General features: G+C 46.7%; 1 protein-coding gene across 1 annotated transcript in view; it reads left to right on the forward strand.

The window, feature by feature from the left end:
* The first annotated feature begins 5275 nt into the window (after window positions 1–5275).
* The window catches only part of rspry1 (ring finger and SPRY domain containing 1), a 90258-nt gene continuing 77495 nt past the window's right edge, over window positions 5276–18038 (forward strand). The window contains exon 1 of the mRNA XM_085991262.1: window positions 5276–5697. Within this exon, the coding sequence (XP_085847388.1) occupies window positions 5282–5697 (416 nt within the window). The 5' untranslated portion in view covers window positions 5276–5281. The remainder of the gene's footprint in view (window positions 5698–18038) is intronic.

The raw sequence follows: 18038 nt of genomic DNA on the forward strand, positions 1-18038 counted from the left end.
GCAAGTCTTTCTTTCTTACATAAGGAGACACTGGGTTGCCCCACTGTCATCAACCCAATGTAGGAGTCGCTGGAAATAAACAGACTGCGAGACTTTCATAGCAGCAAAGAAAAAGGCGTGTTAGCTTTATTAACTCTCTGCATGGACTCAGGGACTCGACCTCGTTGCAGGGCTATGACGTCATCACACAATCGACGACTCTTAAAGGGACCCTGCCCCGATAACCCAACCAAGTTCCGTACATAACGTGGAGCGATAACAACATTGGCTATTCATAGTGAATTGTGTTACTGTCCCTATGTGGTCTCCGCCACATACGTCCCCGCAGAATTCACTAGAACTGGCAATGTCAGTCGTTGAGGGGCCCGGATCACACGGCCGAAACGGCTCCTTAAGTCCGGGGCGGGGACCGGGGGGTTCGCAGGAGGGTCCCCGGGCGCTCGGTGGTGGGCTGAGGGTGCAGAAGCCGGAAGTCGGCCCCGCCGTGGGGGCTGAGCCAACCCAACGGGTCGGTCCAGATCCAGGTGGGCCGGCTTAAGACGGTCCACGGAAATGTAGTCCGGCTTACCGCCGACATCCACCACGAAGGCCTTGTCCCTGGCTTCCAGGATGCGGAATGGTCCGTCGTAAGGTGGGTGAAGAGGTCCCCGGTGGGCGTCATGGCGGACGAAAACGTACTCCACCGCACGAAGGTCGGGCGGAACGTGGGACTGAGGGAGACCGTGCTGCGACGTGGGCACCGGCGCGAAAAGGCATTGTCCAGGAGGGCGGACCGCTGACGGGCTGTGGACCAAGGGTCCGCGGCGTTGGGGATGAAATCCCCGGGAACCCGCAGCAGCTGCCCATAGACGAGCTCGACGGACGAGGACTGGAGGTCCTCCTTGGGGGCGGTCCTGAGTCGCAGCATGACCCACGGGAGTCTGTCGATCCAACTGTCGTCCCGGAGGCTGGCCCGGAGCGCGGCCTTCATGGAGCGATGAAACCGTTCGCACAGCCCGTTAGCCTGAGGGTGATATGCGGTGGTGGAGTCTCAACCCGAGGCCCCCGGTCGGAGGAGACGTCAGATGGGGCGCCGAACTGGGCAACCCAAGTGTTGATAAACGCCCGAGCCACATCGGCGGATGTTGTTGGCGACAGCGGGACGGCTTCCGGCCATCGGGTGGTTCTGTCGACCATCGTGAGGAGGTGGGTGAACCCGTGGGAGGGCGGCAGGGGCCCCACCAGGTCCACGTTAACATGGTCGAACTGCCTCTCGGGCACCGCGAAAGGCGTCAACGGGGCCTTAGTATGGCGATGCACTTTCGAGCGCTGGCATTCCACGCAGGTATTGGCCCAGTCACGAACGTCCTTCTTGAGCCCGTGCCAGACGAACTTAGCCGCCACCAGCTTCTGTGACGGCTTCCTGCCCGGGTGGGAAAGGCTATGGACGACGTCGAAAACCTGCCGTCTCCACCCGTCGGGCACGACGGGGCGTGGCTGCCCAGCGGAGACATCGCACAGGAGCGTGGTGCCGGCATCGTCAAACGCGACGTCCGCTAACTGAAGGCCCGTGACAGCCGTCCTGTAGGCCTGGACATCCAGGTCGGAGGTCTGGTCGGCCGCCATGCGGGTGTAGTCGATGCCGAGGTGTACGGCGCTGGCGACGGCCCGGGAGAGACAGTCGGCGACAGGGTTGTTTTTCCCAGCCACATGCTGGATGTCTGTCGTGAACTCAGAGTCGAAGGAAAGCTGGCGCTGCTGACGGGCCGACCACGGCTCGGAAACTTTGGCCATGGCGAAGGTCAACGGCTTGTGGTCCACGAACGGCGTGAACGGGAGGGCCTCCAGCAGGAAACGGAAGTGTCGGACGGCGAGGTAGAGGCCGAGAAGCTCGCGATCGAAGGTGCTGTACTTCCGCTCGTTGGGGCGGAGCTGCCGGCTGAAGAAGGCGAGCAGCTGCCAGGTGCCGTTGACCCACGGTTCGTGGACGGCGCCGACAGCATAGTCCGAAGCGTCAGTGGTGAGAGCGATCGGCGCATCGGGCAACGGATGCGCCAGCATGGTTGCATTAGCCAGGGCCCTTTTCGTGTCCGTGAAAGAACTGGCCATCTCCACGTACCAGTCGACGGCGAGCTTGGCGGGCTTGCCTTTGAGGGCCTCGTAAAGGGGCCGCATAAGCTGGGCTGCCCGGGGAACTAAGTGATGATAAAAGTTCACCATGCCCAAAAACTCCTGCAGGGCCCTCACGGTGAGTCGCCACGAAAAATCCTTCACGGCCTCCACTTTCGACGGCAGTGGCACCGCCCCATCCTTCGTGATGCGGCGCCCGAGAAAGTCGATCGAGGACAGCCCGAACTGGCACTTGGCCGGATTGACGATTAGGCCGTGCTGGCTGAGGCGTTCGAAGAGAGTCCGGAGGTGGGACATATGCTCCGTCCTGGAGGCGCTGGCGACGAGAATGTCGTCCAGGTAGATGAACAGGAATGGCAGGTTGAAAAGCCTGAGTGGCGTTTTTGAGACTGAATGGCATGCGGAGGAATTCGAACAGCCCGAATGGGGTGATCACCGCGGTTTTTGGGACGTCCTGCGGCCGAACGGGGACCTGGTGGTAACCCCAAATGAGGTCCACTTTAGAGAAAACAACTTTCCCGGCCAGGCGGGCGGAAAAGTCCTGGATGTGTGGAATTGGGTAGCGGTCGGGGTTGTAGCATCGTTGAGGCGCCGGTAATCGCCGCACGGGCGCCAACCGCCGCCTGGTTTCGGTGCAATGTGGAGGGGCGAGGCCCACGGACTGTTCGACCGGCGAATGATGCCGAGGCGCTCCATCGTGTCGAACTCGGCTTTAGCGATGGCGAGTTTCCCCGGGTCGAGGCGCCGAGCGCGGGCGTAGACAGGCGGACCGGTGGTCGGGATGTGGTGTTCTACCCCGTGCTTGGTGGCGGCGGACGAGAAAGTGGGCTTCGTGAGGTGCGGGAACCCGGCGAGGAGGCGGGAAAACTCGTCGGAGACCGAGAGTGCGCTGGACAACTTCGTCGTGCCGGAACCACTGAGCGAACACGGGAGCGAACTGAAAGTCTCAGCGTTGATGAGATGTCAGTTCTTGACGTCCACCAAAAGGCCATTGGCGCAGAGGAAGTCAGCGCCGAGAAAGGGGGTGGACACTTTCGCTGTAACAAAGTCCCAAGCGAAACGCTGCCCGCCAAAACACAGCGCCACGCTTTGTTTCCCGAAAGTACGGATGGAACTGCCGTTGGCGGCTTTGAGGGCGGGGCCGTGGTTCCCCCCCGTATGGCTACGGTTGACGCGGGCAGGACGCTCACCTGGGCACCCGTGTCGCAGAGGAAACGACGTCCAGAGTCAGTGTCCGTAATGAATAACAGACTACCTGAATGGCCGACAGCCATGGTAGCTAACGAGTGGGCCTTTGCGTTTCCCGATGCAGTAAAGCTGCACGTGGGCCGGCACTTCTTAGCGTTGGGGCTGAACTGCGCGTGGTAGAAGCACATGCTTGGGGGCTGCCGCCGTTGGGCTGTGGCGGTGGGGGCAGGGCCCCGCAGTACTGTTGCCCGGCGGAGAAAAAATTGTCGGCCTCCTTGGCAAGGGCGCGGAAATCACTAATATGAGAGTTGGCTAAAGCCGACCGTACCTGCCCTGGCAGCTGTTGTAGGAACAGTTCTCTGATGAGGAAGCACGGCTTGTGCTTGCCCAGGAGGGTTAACATGTGGTCCATCAGCTCTGAGGGCTTGGAGTCGCCAAGCCCGGGTAGAGAGAGAAGCTGGCGTGCACGCTCGGGTTCAGTTAATCCAAAAGTCTCTAGGCGGTGCATTCTCAGCGTCGCAAATTTGTGGTGCTCCAGGGGGTCCTCGAGCAGGCTCACGACTCTGGCCGCGGTGGAGCTGCCGAGAGCAGAGACGACGTAATAATACTTCGTGTCGTCCGCGGTGATGTCCCGGAGTGCAAACTGAGCCTCGGCAGCCTGCCGTTCCCAAAACTCCGGTAATTTGAGAGAAACGGCGTTCGTCACCATCTCGGATAAAGTCTTTGGAAACGTCGAAAAGAGAAACGGGGTCACCAATGTAGGAGTCGCTGGAAATAAACAGACTGCGAGACTTTCATAGCAGCAAAGAAAAAGGCGTGTTAGCTTTATTAACTCTCCGCATGGACTCAGGGACTTGACCTCGTTGCAGGGCTATGACATCATCACACAATCGACGACTCTTAAAGGGACCCTGCACCGATAACCCAACCAAGTTCCGTATATAACGTGGAGCGATAACAACATTGGCTATACATAGTGAATTGTGTTACTGTCCCTATGTGGTCTCAGCCACACCAAAAATATATAAAAGTGCTCCCTTTTTAAAGGGACACAACTAATAAAACGCAAATTATGCAGAAGAAAATAAACTTAATAAATTAAATGATAATATTATTTCCAGCACCCACTGTGCACTCCAATCCCTGCAGCTAGTACTTACTACACACCACAGAGACATGCAACATTGCAATAAAACTCCCACAGCTACTCTGCGGGAGTGGGCAAGCTCACAGATTTTGACGCCACCGTGTGACGGAATGCAAAGCCTCGGAACCGCCGTACAGAAGTTCGACAACATATAAAAATAGAGACGTTTGGGCGGCAACCGAAACTAATACGCGACCACCTTCCTTTTCTTTGTCTTCATTCCAAATAATTTTCTTTTCCGTGTGGTGTTGTTGTTGGATATAAAAAAAACAAGAGTTGGATTGATATAAATGAACTTTTGAATAATTAGCGCAGGCGCAGCAAGCTCTCTTTCTTCTCCCCACCCCCAGTGTGTGTGTTGGGGCGGGGGGAAAGAAAGCGAGCAAGCGGGAGCGCGACAGAAATTGCAGCCAATCAGAGCGGGCGGAGGCTTGGGGAGCGGCGCGGGCCTTTTCCAAATAAACCGTCACCAGCGGCTGCAGCGCGAGGCCAGGCCGGGACGCGGTAGTGGTGCCGGGCCCCGTGTTCGAGGGGCCGGCGAGGAGGGGGAAAAGCGACATTCAACGCCGTGCTCGGCTGAAAACCGATGCAGCCGGCCGGCCTTCCCGGGGGAAGTTGTGGCCGTGATCGATATTTATTGTAAGGTGGGCTGCTTTTTCTGCTGCTGTCTATTTGTTTCTAAAAACATGGCGGCGGCGCTCCGGCCGTTGGTTTCGGTGGCGGAACTAAGATGGCGGCTGGCCTGGTGCCCTGCCTCCGGTGCCCGCAACTAGAGCTAGAGGCGACGCGCCCGGCCGGGAGAGGATGGTGACCCTATCGCGGCGGGCGCCTTCCTAGATGATCGTAGCGGCCTGGATCGTATTCCACGCGACTCGGAGCTTGGTGCGAGGGTTACTGCTTTCCACAGAGCCGCTCGGCGCTGCGGCCAACGCCGGCGGCCGGATGGGCAACAGCTGCGTGTGTCGGGAGGACAGCGACGTCGACGAGAACCCGGGTCTCCCGGGCGAGCTCGCGCAAGCCGAGCGCCCCCACCCGCCTGCCGCTTCGTCGTCCTCCTCTTCATCATCGCATCACCACCATCACCATCCCCTTAACCATCACAACAACGCGGAGGGCGAGCCGAGGAGCCGCTCCCGGGACCCGGTGAGGCCGCCCAGGAGAGGACGGGGCCCCCACGAACCTCGCAGGAAGAAGCAGAACGTGGACGGTCTGGTGCTGGATACGCTGGCTGTCATACGCACACTAGTAGATAAGTAAGTGGCACTTCACAGCCGCCAGTTCGGGCCTCCCTCCGCTCCCAGAGTCGGTTCACAGATCTATCACAACTAAACTTACTGGCCCGTTTTTTCATGCTGCATCACGGGGAGAGTGAAAACCCATAAGATGCACGTTGATGTGGCAAAAATGCATAAAGTTCAACTACTTCAGTTCGAATTCTCCCGTCAGGAGAAGTTGGTCACTTTTTTTCATTTGTTTTCAAAGTTCGCAATGACTTGAGTTTCGCCTTTATATCAGAATAGGGTCAAGTTGGCAGTGTGCTATCACAGGTCCTCTAGCCAGATTTGCAATTTCTCTTCATTTTTGAGTTTTAAAACCAATATTGTGGCCTGTTAATCGCAATACAGTACACAGTTGTTACCCAAAACATTTACAGTGGGCTAATGTGGCAGTTTGAAATCCTTAGTGTTTTCTGTTGAGGAAACAGCGTGAAAGAATAACTGAAGGTGTCCAAACAATTCCAGGTGATGTCCACTGTGACAGTTTTCAATTTCCTTGAAATTGCCACATCGGAGTTGTAATGGTTATGATTCATAACTGATGAGTTAAGTAAGTGACCCCACCCAATAGGTTGTAATCTATTCAGATGTCACAGAATCACATTCAGGTCTGATCAAGCTTAACTATCAGCTGTGTTGGCACTCTGTTCTCCACTAACAATTTGAGTCATATTTTGTAGTATGTCGGTTAGTAACGAAGTAGTTAAAGCAAATTCTTCACACATCTAAGTTATAAGGCTTCACAGTTTAGTGATACTATGGCACTTTATTGGTTTGCTGTAAATTTGTATCCGTATAGTTGTAATGTAAATTGAATTTTATTTTAAATGTTGCCATTGCTGTGTTTTCAATTGCAGATTTATGAAGTGCTGTATCATACACTTTTTTTTCTTGGAAGATTCACAGAACAGCTGTTATACCCAAGTTATCCGGTTGATTCTGGTTATTGTGTGGTGGTGTGCTGACGAGAACAGATCAAATAAAGAATTTAGGAGGAATTTCTATATGCGGTGGTGAGAATGTGAAACTCACTGTTGTATGGAGTGGCTGAAGCAGATAGTATTGACCTATTTAAGGAGTGACTTGATGCATACATGAAGACAGAAATAGAGGGATATGGGGGCAGGGTGGAAAGAGGTAATTTAGAGTTGGAGGAGGCTCGCCTGATGTATAAGCACAAGTATAGACCAGTTGCGCTGAATGGCCTGTTTCTGGTCTATAGATTCTATGTAACGTATGACTTTGCTGTGTTGTAAAAGGTATTTATACAGGTCAGCTTTGTCTGAAGCAGATTCCACAAAGTGTGATGCAGTTTGGCTATATTGAGCACATGGCAGTGTTTATAATGTCATGCAGACATCATTATTAAAAAAACATATTTTGGGAGATGTGTTGACCCATGCTCGTATGCATGGGTTGTAAATGTGATTTAATGCGTGATGGTGATTTTTTTTGAAAAGTTGAAAAGACATTTTACTCCCTTACATTTATAAAATACCTCAAATGTCTTTGTGCTTTACAAACAATGAGTTACTTTGAAGTGGAATGACTTGAATAGTATTTACAACACAGAAACAGGCCATCAGCCCAACAGATCCATGCCTGTGTTTATGCTCCACACGAGCATCCTCCCACTCTTCTTCATCTAACGCCATCAACATATCCCTCTATTCCATTCTCCCTCATGTGTTTTTAGCTTCCCTTAAATGTTGCTATGCTATTCACCTTAACTACTCCTTCTGGTAGCTAGTTCCACATTCTAACCACTCTTTTGGTAAAGACGTTCCTTCTGAATTCCCTATTGGATTTATTAGTGACTCTTTTATATTTATGGCCCCCTAGTTCTGGTCCCCTCAGAAGTGGAAACATCTCTGTCTACCCTATCAAACTCTTTCATAATCTTAAAGACTTCTATCGGCTCACCCCTCAGTCTGCTCTTTTCTAGAGAAAAGAGCCCCAGCCTGTTCAATCTGTCCTGATGGGTACAACCTCTCAGTTCTGATGTCATCCTAGTGCATCTTTTTTGCTTCTGTATTTTTTTTAATAATATGCAGACCAGAACTGTTCACAGTACTCAGTGTGGTCCAACCAAGGTTCTATACAAGTTTAGCATAACTTAGTTGTTTTTCAATTCTAGAAATGAGTCCCAGTGCTTGGTTTGCTTTTTTAATGGCCTTATTAACCTGTGACCCTACTTTGTGATTTGTGTATCTGAAACCCCTAGATCCCTCTGCTCCTCTACCCCAATTAGACACTTATTTTTCAAGGAGTATGTGGCCTCCATATTCTTCGTACCAAAATGTACCTCCTCACACTTGTCTATATTGAAGTTCATTTGCCAATTACGTGACCATTCTGCAAGTTTATTAATGTCTTGTATTTTGTTGCACTCCTCCTCTGTATTAACGATACCCCCCAATTTTGTGTCGTCCGCAACTGTGGAAATTGTACTTCTGATTCCCAAGTCCAAATCCATTATGTAAATGGTGAACAACAGTGATCCTAGCACTGATCGCTGTGAAACACCCCTTCCCACCTTTTGCCAGTCTGAGTAACTACCTTTTAACCCGTACACACTCCTGTTTTGTAGCCAGCTTGCTATCCATTCTACGACTTGTCCCCTGACTCCACATGTTCTGACATTGGTCATGAGTCTGCTATGCGGTACCTTATCAAAGGCCTTTTGAAAATCCAAATAGTTTGCGTCTACTGCATTACCCGTGTCTACTCTTTGTTACTTCTTCAAAGAATTCAAGCATGACCTCCCATTTTGAAATCTATGCTGACTATTTTCAGTTTCTAGATGTTTTTCTATTGCATCTTTGAGTAAGCAAATGTGGCAGTGAAGACAAAAACAGCTAATTGATGAATGATTTCATCTGCTCTTAGTGGCTGGGGGAAGAATATTTGTCAGGACGCAACACCAGGAAATCTTCCTGCTTTTCCAATAATGATGCGGCATCATTGTTCACTTGAAACATTTAAATGTTTCAGCTGAAAGAATGATGACTCCTACAATGCAGCACTTGTTCATTGATAGTGTCAACCCTTATTATGTGTTGAAGTCTTGAGTAGGATTTGAACCCACTACATTCTGACTCCAGTGAGAGTGCTACGAAGTGAGTCAAACTGTCACTTACTTTAAATTTACTGTGATACTTCTACACATCTAACATAAAAGAATTAACATAAGTTATGTTTGTTTTGGCCTACCTACTGAAGAGGTAGGTTACTGTTTGAATATGTAGATTAGATGCCTGTGAGGCAAGAAACAAATTGCACTTCTACAAAAGCAAAATACTGCGGATACTGGAAATCTGCAATAAAAACAGAAAATGGTGGAAGTACTCAGCAGGTCAGGCAGCATCTGTGGAGAGAGAAACAGAATAGACAAAAGTTCATCGACCTGAAACGTTAACTCTGTTTCTCTCTCCACAGATGCTGCCTGACCTGCTGAGTATTTCCAGCATTTTCTGTTTTTATAACAAATTGCACTTGTTTTTTATTTAAGGTTTTATCCGATTGCTTCCCTCTTGATAGAAATGAGGCTTGGTGTTGCTCTAGAACTATTTTTGAGGCCATTTTCCATATGTAAGCCTTGACCGTGAGTGTCAGCAGGTTATTCAAATGTAGAAAGCATTACAGCTGAACCCTTGCCTAACTGGGCATGCATGCACACTTTATAACGGTGATTGAATAGTGATGAGAAGTAGCAAGCCTGGCTGACTTTTCTACCTCTTAGAGGCATGAAGACCAGCTGTAGCTTTATTTTTAACTTTTATTTTTTGTTTGGCATAGATGTGATTGCCTCTTGCAGTTGGTCACCAAACCTTTTGGACAAAGCATTAAAATCTCATGATGATGGCATAACAGTTTAATTTGGGAGACACTGTCCATTCTTTTAAAAGTGAAGTGTAGATTCTTGTTAAATAGAATCCTGGAACTGATCTTCCAAAAAAAACTTAAATCTACAAAATGAGTTCTGAGAATTCAACTGCTATTTTACCGATGAGAATTTTGAATTATTGCCACCAGTTTCAATGCAACTTTTCTTACAGATAAACATATTAAGCAGTGTAACCTTTCTCTGGAAACTTGTCACAAATGTTAATCTTGCAATAGAAAAGTTTCAGTAATGTGAGAGAAATTAAATAGAATGCAAGTACTATTTTAAAAAATTCTACTTTGGCCAATTAGTGTTTTTTGCTTTATTGCAGCAATACTGCAAGTGGAGATCCATTCACAGCATTTATGCCTTGTAATCTCCAAATTAAAAGTTTGCAGGAAATCATTTTTGCACACATGAAGTATTTTGAAATTTGTAATGGATATTTTGCACCTGTTATTATGTAATATTTTGATTGATTCAGAAAAATATTACTTAACCAGCAGGTGTAGAATACCCTTGAGACATTATTGTGCACACTTTTTTATAATGTGTTATATAAGTACTGTATGAAAAGTAGCCATACGAGATCCTCAGTTGAATTTAACCACAAATTATTAATCTTTATGGTGCAGTACAATGTCATGGAGTGTTATTGTTAGAAATGTATATTTACCTGAGTGAAACAATCTGCATGGATAAATTTGGTGCCTCCAGCACACTTGCTGTTGGAGGAAACCTTTCAAAGTCAACTGGGAATTAGGTTTGTAACCTCTCATGGGGAAGAACATTTGAGGATGCTGATTTGAATTTATTTTGCTGGCATAATTAGGTGAAACTGGATACGATTGCAACAAGGTCACATTCGTATACATTTGACCCAGTAGTTGCTGGTGGTGCAAAAAAAAAAAAGGAAATTGTGATAACTTATGGAATAGGAAATTGATCTCTTCAGGTGGTTCTTTTATTGGGTCAGCTGAGTAACAGATGCAATATTAAGTTTATTGGCCCGTATTTCCGATCGCAGGCTTCCTGCGTGCGGAGGCCTGCGATCTGGAAAAATCTACGCCCTTATCTGAGGGCTCCCGGGACGCGCACACTTCCGATCTTGGGCCTCTCAACTCCAAGTGCGCATGGTCCACGTATCCCAGAGGCGCAGGCAGTTTGCAGCGTCCCTGGGATCACGTGGGCCATGGGGAGCCAATCACAGAAGGGAATCTCCCTTCATACACTTGACAGGAAGACCTGTCAATATATGAATGGAGATCACCCCAAAAACATCATAAAACTTTAAATAAAGTTTTTTAAAAAAAATCATATTTTTAAAATGACTTGATTACAATAAATTGAATATTTTAAGCAAAAATGTAAGCTTTTGAAAAAAAATAATTTAAGTTTTTTATGGGGCTAAAAATAAACTTACCTTTTTAAAGTATTTTTAAATGATAAATCAGTGACTTTTTTACTCTTACCAGGTGTAAGAATTGTAAGGGTTTTCTGCGGATGGAGGGTCTCCAAAAAGCAGAACTATCCGTCCGCAGAGGCCCTTCTCCAGGGCAGCTGGAGGATCTGTCGAGCATTCTTGACATCGGAAATGCCGGTTTTCAGCGCATGTGCTGTGCATGCCTGAAACCGGCATTTCCAATGTCCCAACGGGTGGGCACACAGCGCGTACCCACCTGTAGGGATCGGAATATCTGGGCCATTGTATTTACTGTACTGCATGCTGACTCAAAACTCGGGCATGCTACAGATGGCAGTAAAAGATGTTCAGTGCATTTCTGTAAGTTCACTACATTTGAAAGCTTGAACAGTTTTAGCAGGTTTCAAATATTAGTTGGTTTTGAGGACCAATTAAGTCAGTTGTCTATTCAGCAATTTGAAAATTGGACTGGTACTGTGCTTGTATTAACTTTTCAGCTATTGATTCTGCTACCAATAATCTACTAAACAGTAATTACATTATGGTGCTATCATGTCAAAATTAATATTACAGAAAATTTGTCATTTGAGCACAAATTTCAATTTCTGGAGTATTAACATATCCACATAAGGTCAGAAGTGGGGATGTTTGCTGATGATTGCACATTGTCAGTTCCATTTGCAACTCCTCATAATGAAACAGTCCGTGCCCACGTGCATCAAGACCCGGACAAAGTGCCAGACAATGACCATCTCCAACAAGAGCAAGTCTAACCACCACCTCTTGTTATTCAATGACACTACCATTGTCGAATCCCGCACTCAACATCCTGGGGGTCGCCATTGACCAGAAACTTAACCGGACCAGCCACATAAATACTGTGACTACAAGAGCAGTTCACATGTTCGGTATTCTGCAGTGAGTGACTCACCTCCTGACCCCCCACCCCCACCCCCCCAAGCACAAGTCAAGAGTGTGATGGAATACTCTCCACTTGCCTGGATGAGTGCAGCTCCAACAACACTCAAGAAGCTCGCCACCATCCAGGACAAAGCAGCTCGCTTGATTGGCACTGTAGTGTATGTACCCGTCTACCTTTAAGAGAACTATTGTATGTAACCGTTCACCTTTAAGAGAACTACTTTAGGTGTGGCACTACTTGTTTGGCTTCTGTATACTGTAATACCGACGGTGACCACACCGGTATATAAGTGTTGTGGCATGATTCCTTGGGCAGATTCGCCCTGACCTTCGAATAGTAAAGACCTGTTTGTTTGTTGTTCCTGAAGTCTGTGTCGTTATTAACTGTACAACCCACAGACTTTACAGGCACCACATCTACCACCTTACATTGCACCGGTGGTGGAGGGAGTGCATGTTTATCTGCAGTGTGTACCATCTACAAGATGCACTGCAGCAACTCTCCAGGGCTTCTTTGGCAGCACCTCACAAACCCGCAACCTCTACCATGTAGAAGGACAAGGGCAGCAGGCACATGGGAACAACACCACCTCAAGTTCCCTGCCAAGTCACACACCATTCTGACTTGGAAGTATATTGCTGTTCCTTCATCGTTGCTGGGTCAAAATCTTGGAAAACTCTACCTAACAGCACTGTGGGGGAGTGTTTAAGAAGGCGGCTCACCACCACCTTCTCGAGTGCAATTAGGGATGGCCTTGCCAGCGACGCCCACATCCCGTGAATGAATAAAACTTTTTTTATTTACAGCTCTTTTGACCTGATAGCAATTTCGTTGGAATCTTCAGACTACCAACGGGTCCATGGAAATTCCATATTCTTGGGCTTTAAGGATTTGTAAATTTTCTGTCAGGCTATTATATTGTAGCTGGGATGGCGAGGGGGCGGTGGTGGGTGTGAAGTGTGAGGAAACACCACAGGGCTACCAATATGCAAGTTGTTGGACTGAATATATGTGATTTTAATTGAAGTATTTTAAATCTGCAAAAATTGCCTTATTTCAAGCTTCCAATGTAGAGAATTTACAAAAATAGTGTACAGCTTCTACTACCCTTATGTAGGATAACCCAATTTCAAGGCACCAGTAATAATTAACTAAACAGGTGGTTTTATTACTGCCTTAGCTACTCTGCTGCTGAAACCCTCATCCATGCCTTTTATTACCTCCTAGACTTAACTATTCCAACGCAATCCTGGCCGGCCTCCCATTTTCCACCCTCTGTAAACTTGAGGTCATCCAAACGTCAGCTGCCAAGTTCACCCATCACCCCTGTGCTCACTGACCTACGTTGACTCCCAGTTGTTTTCAAATCCCTGCATGACCTTGCCCCTCCCTATCTCTCTAACCTCCTCCAGCCCGACAATACTCCGATATCTGTGCTCCTTCAATTCTGGCCTCCTTGAGCATCCCCGATTTTAATCGCTCCATCATTTGTGGCCATGCCTTCAACTGCCAAGGCCCTGAGCTCTGGAATTCCCTCCCTAAACATCTCTACCTTTTTTTCCTCTTAAGACGCTTCTTAAAACTTACCTCTTTTGTCGTCTGCCCTAATTTCTACTTATCTGGCTTGGTGTCAAATTTTGTTTGATAACGCTGCTATGAAATGCCTTAGGGCTTTTTACTACATTGAAGGTGCTATATAAATACAAGTTATAATAATGTAGCTATCTACATCTAAGCTAAATACAATTTTCAATTAATTTTTTAGCACTGTATGCATGTGTGCCCTGTTGTTTTTCATCTGGTGTTCTCTTTATTTTCAGTCTCTTTATTTTCAGTTTATTATAAAGGTAGACTACCCTTTATCCGGACTTCCGAAAACCGAAAACCTCTAAAAACCGAAGGTTTTTTCGGTCAGCGTAAGTCGTGCGCACGACATGACCAGAGTGGCGCACGACTTACAGGCCTAGCCGGATAAGGGATAGTGTAGCATTTTTCCGCACTTCTGAAAACCGAAATCGCTCAGCGTAAGTGTACCAGCCTTTATCCGCACATCCGAAACCAGAAAACCTCTGAAAGCCGAAAGTGGAGCAAAGCATGACTTCTGAAAACCGAAATGCGCACGACCACGACCCCCGCCGACCCCCCGGCCGAACCCGACCCCCCCGCCGTACCCCACCCCCGCCGACCCCCATCCCATTTCGGATAAGAGATAGTGTACCAGCCTTTATCCGCACATCCGAAACCAGAAAACCCCTGAAAGCCGAAGGTGGCGCAAAGCATCACCCGACGCTGCCGATGCTTGACCCACGCAGGTGTTATGCTGCTCTCTTAGATATTTGCTGCTCTCTTAGATATTTGCTGCTCTCTTAGATATTTGCAGCTCTCTTAGATATTTGCTCTGCTCTCTTAGATATTTGCTGGCTTTTAACAATTTGTGAAAATGCTAAAAAGAGCTGCAGATACCCCAATGGGTAACAGTGAGAAGCAGAGAAGGAAGCATCGCTCATTATCGATATCGCAGAAAGTGGAGTTATTGCAGAAGCTTGATCGTGGTGTGTCTGTGCGACATCTTACTGAAGAATATGGTGTGGGAAGTACCACCGTATGACTTAAAGAAACAGAAAGACAAGTTGTTGAAATTTTACACTGACAGTGATGACCATAAACTAATGAAAATTAGGAAAACATTGCATAGGGCAAAAAATGAAGATCTTGACCGTGTGCTGATTGAGTGGATTCGACAACGCAGAGGTGAACGTGTGCCACTGACTGGTTTGATGGTCATGAAGCAAGCTAGAATATACCATGAAGAACTGAACATTGAAGTTGAGTGTGAATATTCAGAAGGTTGGCTGCATAAATTTAAGAAGCGTCATGGTATAAAATATCTGAAAATCTGTGGTGAAAAAGCTTCTGCTGATCATGAAGCAGCTGAAAATTACATAGATGAGTTTGCAAAAATAATATCGGATGAAAACCTCGGTCCTGAACAAATTTACAATGCTGATGAAACAGCTCTGTTCTGGCGCTACGTTCCTAGAAAAACATTAGCAACGGCTGATGAGAGTGCACCAGCAGGTTTTAAGGATGCTAAGGACAGGTTGACTGTTCTTGGGTGTGCCAATGCTGCAGGCACACCCAAGTTAAAGTTGGTAGTGATTGGAAAAAGCCAACATCCGAGATGTTTGAAAGGTGTATGCAATTTACCTGTGCATTATTATGCTAGCAGGAAAGCATGGGTAACCAGAGGAATATTTTCTCACTGGTTCAATAACCACTTCGTACCAGCGACACGAGCTCATTGCAGGCAAGTTGGACTGGAAGAAAACTGCAAAATGTTATTGTTCCTGGACAACTGCTCCGCACATCCCCCTCCTGAACTTCTTGTGAAAAGTTATGTTTTCGGCATTAACTTTCCCCCTAATGTGACATCTTTAATACAGCCTTGTGACCAAGGAATTTTACGCTCCATGAAGAGCAAGTATAAAGACGTTTTTTTGAACTCTATGCTTGATGCAATCAACAGAGGCGAAGGAATCCAAAGCTTCCTGAAAGAATTCAATGTTAAGGATGCCATTTATGCAGTTGCTAATGCTTGGAACGATGTTGACAAACCAACATTAACAAATGCTTGGCACAGACTTTGGCCTTCAACGATGTTTCATGAAGATGGACCTGCAGATGACGAGTTTGAAGGATTTCCTGTCAGGAGAAGATGATGATACCAAACCTCCTCACTTACGCCAAAGGTTTATCATCCGAAAGTGTAAATATGTTAGAGGAAGCTGACATCGAAGAAGTGCTGAACATTGACAATGATGCACCTGTTGTGAATTCGTTGAGTGATGGGGAAATTGCTGAAATGGTGTTAAATAAAGACAAGCATGAGGACAGTAGTGATGATGATGACATTGTGAACACAGGTGAAAAAATCCCCATAGACGATATGGTGACAATGTGTGATCAGTTAATTGCTGGCCTTGAAAAACGTGCATTTATCAGTGAGCAAGAGATTATGCAAGTTTACTCAATTAGAGAGACTGCTTAGACAGAAACCAATGTTAATGAGACAGATGACACTGGAAGAAGTCTTTAAAAAGGCCGTCTGTCGTCATGCTTCATCACTTGAGAATCCTGTTCCTGGCCCATCTTCAGATGTCCAACTCCAACCTGATGACAATGATGACAACACTGATGTACCCTCTTCTCCAAGATCCTCAAGCCGGATGTAATGTACCTTTTATTGCATGTTTATGTACAGGTATTTAGCTTAGTTTGTACCTGTATATGTTTGAAGTTTTACTGAATGTTTTCCTTACAAATAAACTGTACTACAGTACTTATCCCTGTAACTACAGTATTTATAGTCGTTATTTTCGGATAAGGGATAGTGTATCCTTTATCCGCACTCCCGAAAACCGAATTACCTCTGAAAACCGAAGTGTTTTTGCGCACCTTCCGAAATCCGAAATTTTCCTAAAACCTGAGGTTTTCGGATAAAGGATAGTCTACCTGTACTCCACTTTTAAGATGCCAAAATTGGTGTTTTGCAACGTTCTACTAGTAAAAGTAGTTATTTGCTGTTCCGCATCCTGGTGGCTAAAGTTTTGTTTCTGTAATGTATTTGCTGTCAACTACATCATAATTCTGATTCATCTAAATTTTGGCTCATCTAATTAAGGCAGTGATTAGCGAGACACAAAAACCAGGTTTACCCCATCTTAGCTGAGACATTGATAGAGGCATTACAGTTGGATTTGGCACCTCTGGGTTAAGGAAGGGGAAATTGTTCAGCATTTCTGCTATTCAGTAATTCTTGCTGAAGTATGGACATAAGGTGAAGGCAACAACTTTCTGAAACACACTGGCCTTGAATTTGTGGACGGCATGACTGCGAACTGTCAGCTTTCACCGTCACACTGCCTTTGAAACTGACCGCAATTACTACATCCAGAACTTGTGATCTGTCAAGTTATGACTACGCAGAGGCTTCGCTGCATCTTTCACCTCCTGATAGAAATCACCATGCTGGCACAAAGTTGGGCTAATTGCCCACCTACTCCGAAGTAATTACACTTCAAATTTTTAAGGTTTGTGAAGCAGGCGCAGGAAGCCTTTTGCACAGCGTAAGGGGACTGGAAGAAAGGCTTTTATTGGGAATGAAGTTTGAGCACACAACACAATTAATAGGTACATGTAGATCAAATGAATGACATGGTGCTGGTTTATTTCTGACCTCCGAATTGGCTGCTAGCTGAAGCTAAGCACAGACTAACTTGTCTTCAAAAAAGTCTTGGAAGAGCTTTTTGATTCAATGTGAAAATTATTTTTAAACGGTTAATGCCTATTATGTACGTTCGGTTGGAGGGGGTGAGAGAAAAATGTCGGGTAGTTTGAAATGGGATAATTTTGATTAAAATTTGAGATTAACAATAGAATTTTTTCTAAGTCATGTTGAATTAAACAGAAACTGAAATCTGTATAAAGGAGAGACAGAGAAAGGTCCCTGGTATTCCTGTTGAGTTTACCCAGGATTTCACTTCGGGTGTATTGGATTGGCAATAATATGGAACTTGGATTCAAGTTTCAATGAAGGAGGAAAGCTGTAAGACTTGAGGTTTACTGCGAATGCGACCATTAAAGCTGGCGAGACCCTATAGGTTACGAATCGGGAAGTAAAAGAACCACCGTCCCACGTGATCCCAGATTCACATACGCACAATGGTGGGCTCCGTGGGCGAGTACGCTGCGTAGAACTCTGCAGCATTTTAAAGGAGGTTCTCGATTTGGGGGGGGGGGGGGTGGTTGCATGAGGTAGGTGTGGATTTACTTGCGATGTCAGTGGTGTACTCCTTAGCTTTGCCGCTGACCGCAAATTTGTAGAGAGTAAGAGCATATAGTGTCTGTAGAATCATGTCGCAGTAGGGTGCCAAGTAGAGGGGGAAAGGAGTGATATATGCAGCATTATGCAATTTCTAATGCTGCAATTTAGTGAATAGATTTTGCTTTTTGACACGTAGGCTAATGTTTTTGAAAGTGCAAAGAAAATACTATATTGAAAGTGTAAGTGTCTCAATGCTGTAATT

The sequence above is a fragment of the Somniosus microcephalus genome, chromosome 6 (genome assembly GCF_052327205.1).
Source record: "Somniosus microcephalus isolate GS21.2 chromosome 6, FLI_Smic_1.0, whole genome shotgun sequence".
Classification (NCBI taxonomy): Eukaryota; Metazoa; Chordata; class Chondrichthyes; order Squaliformes; family Somniosidae; genus Somniosus; species Somniosus microcephalus.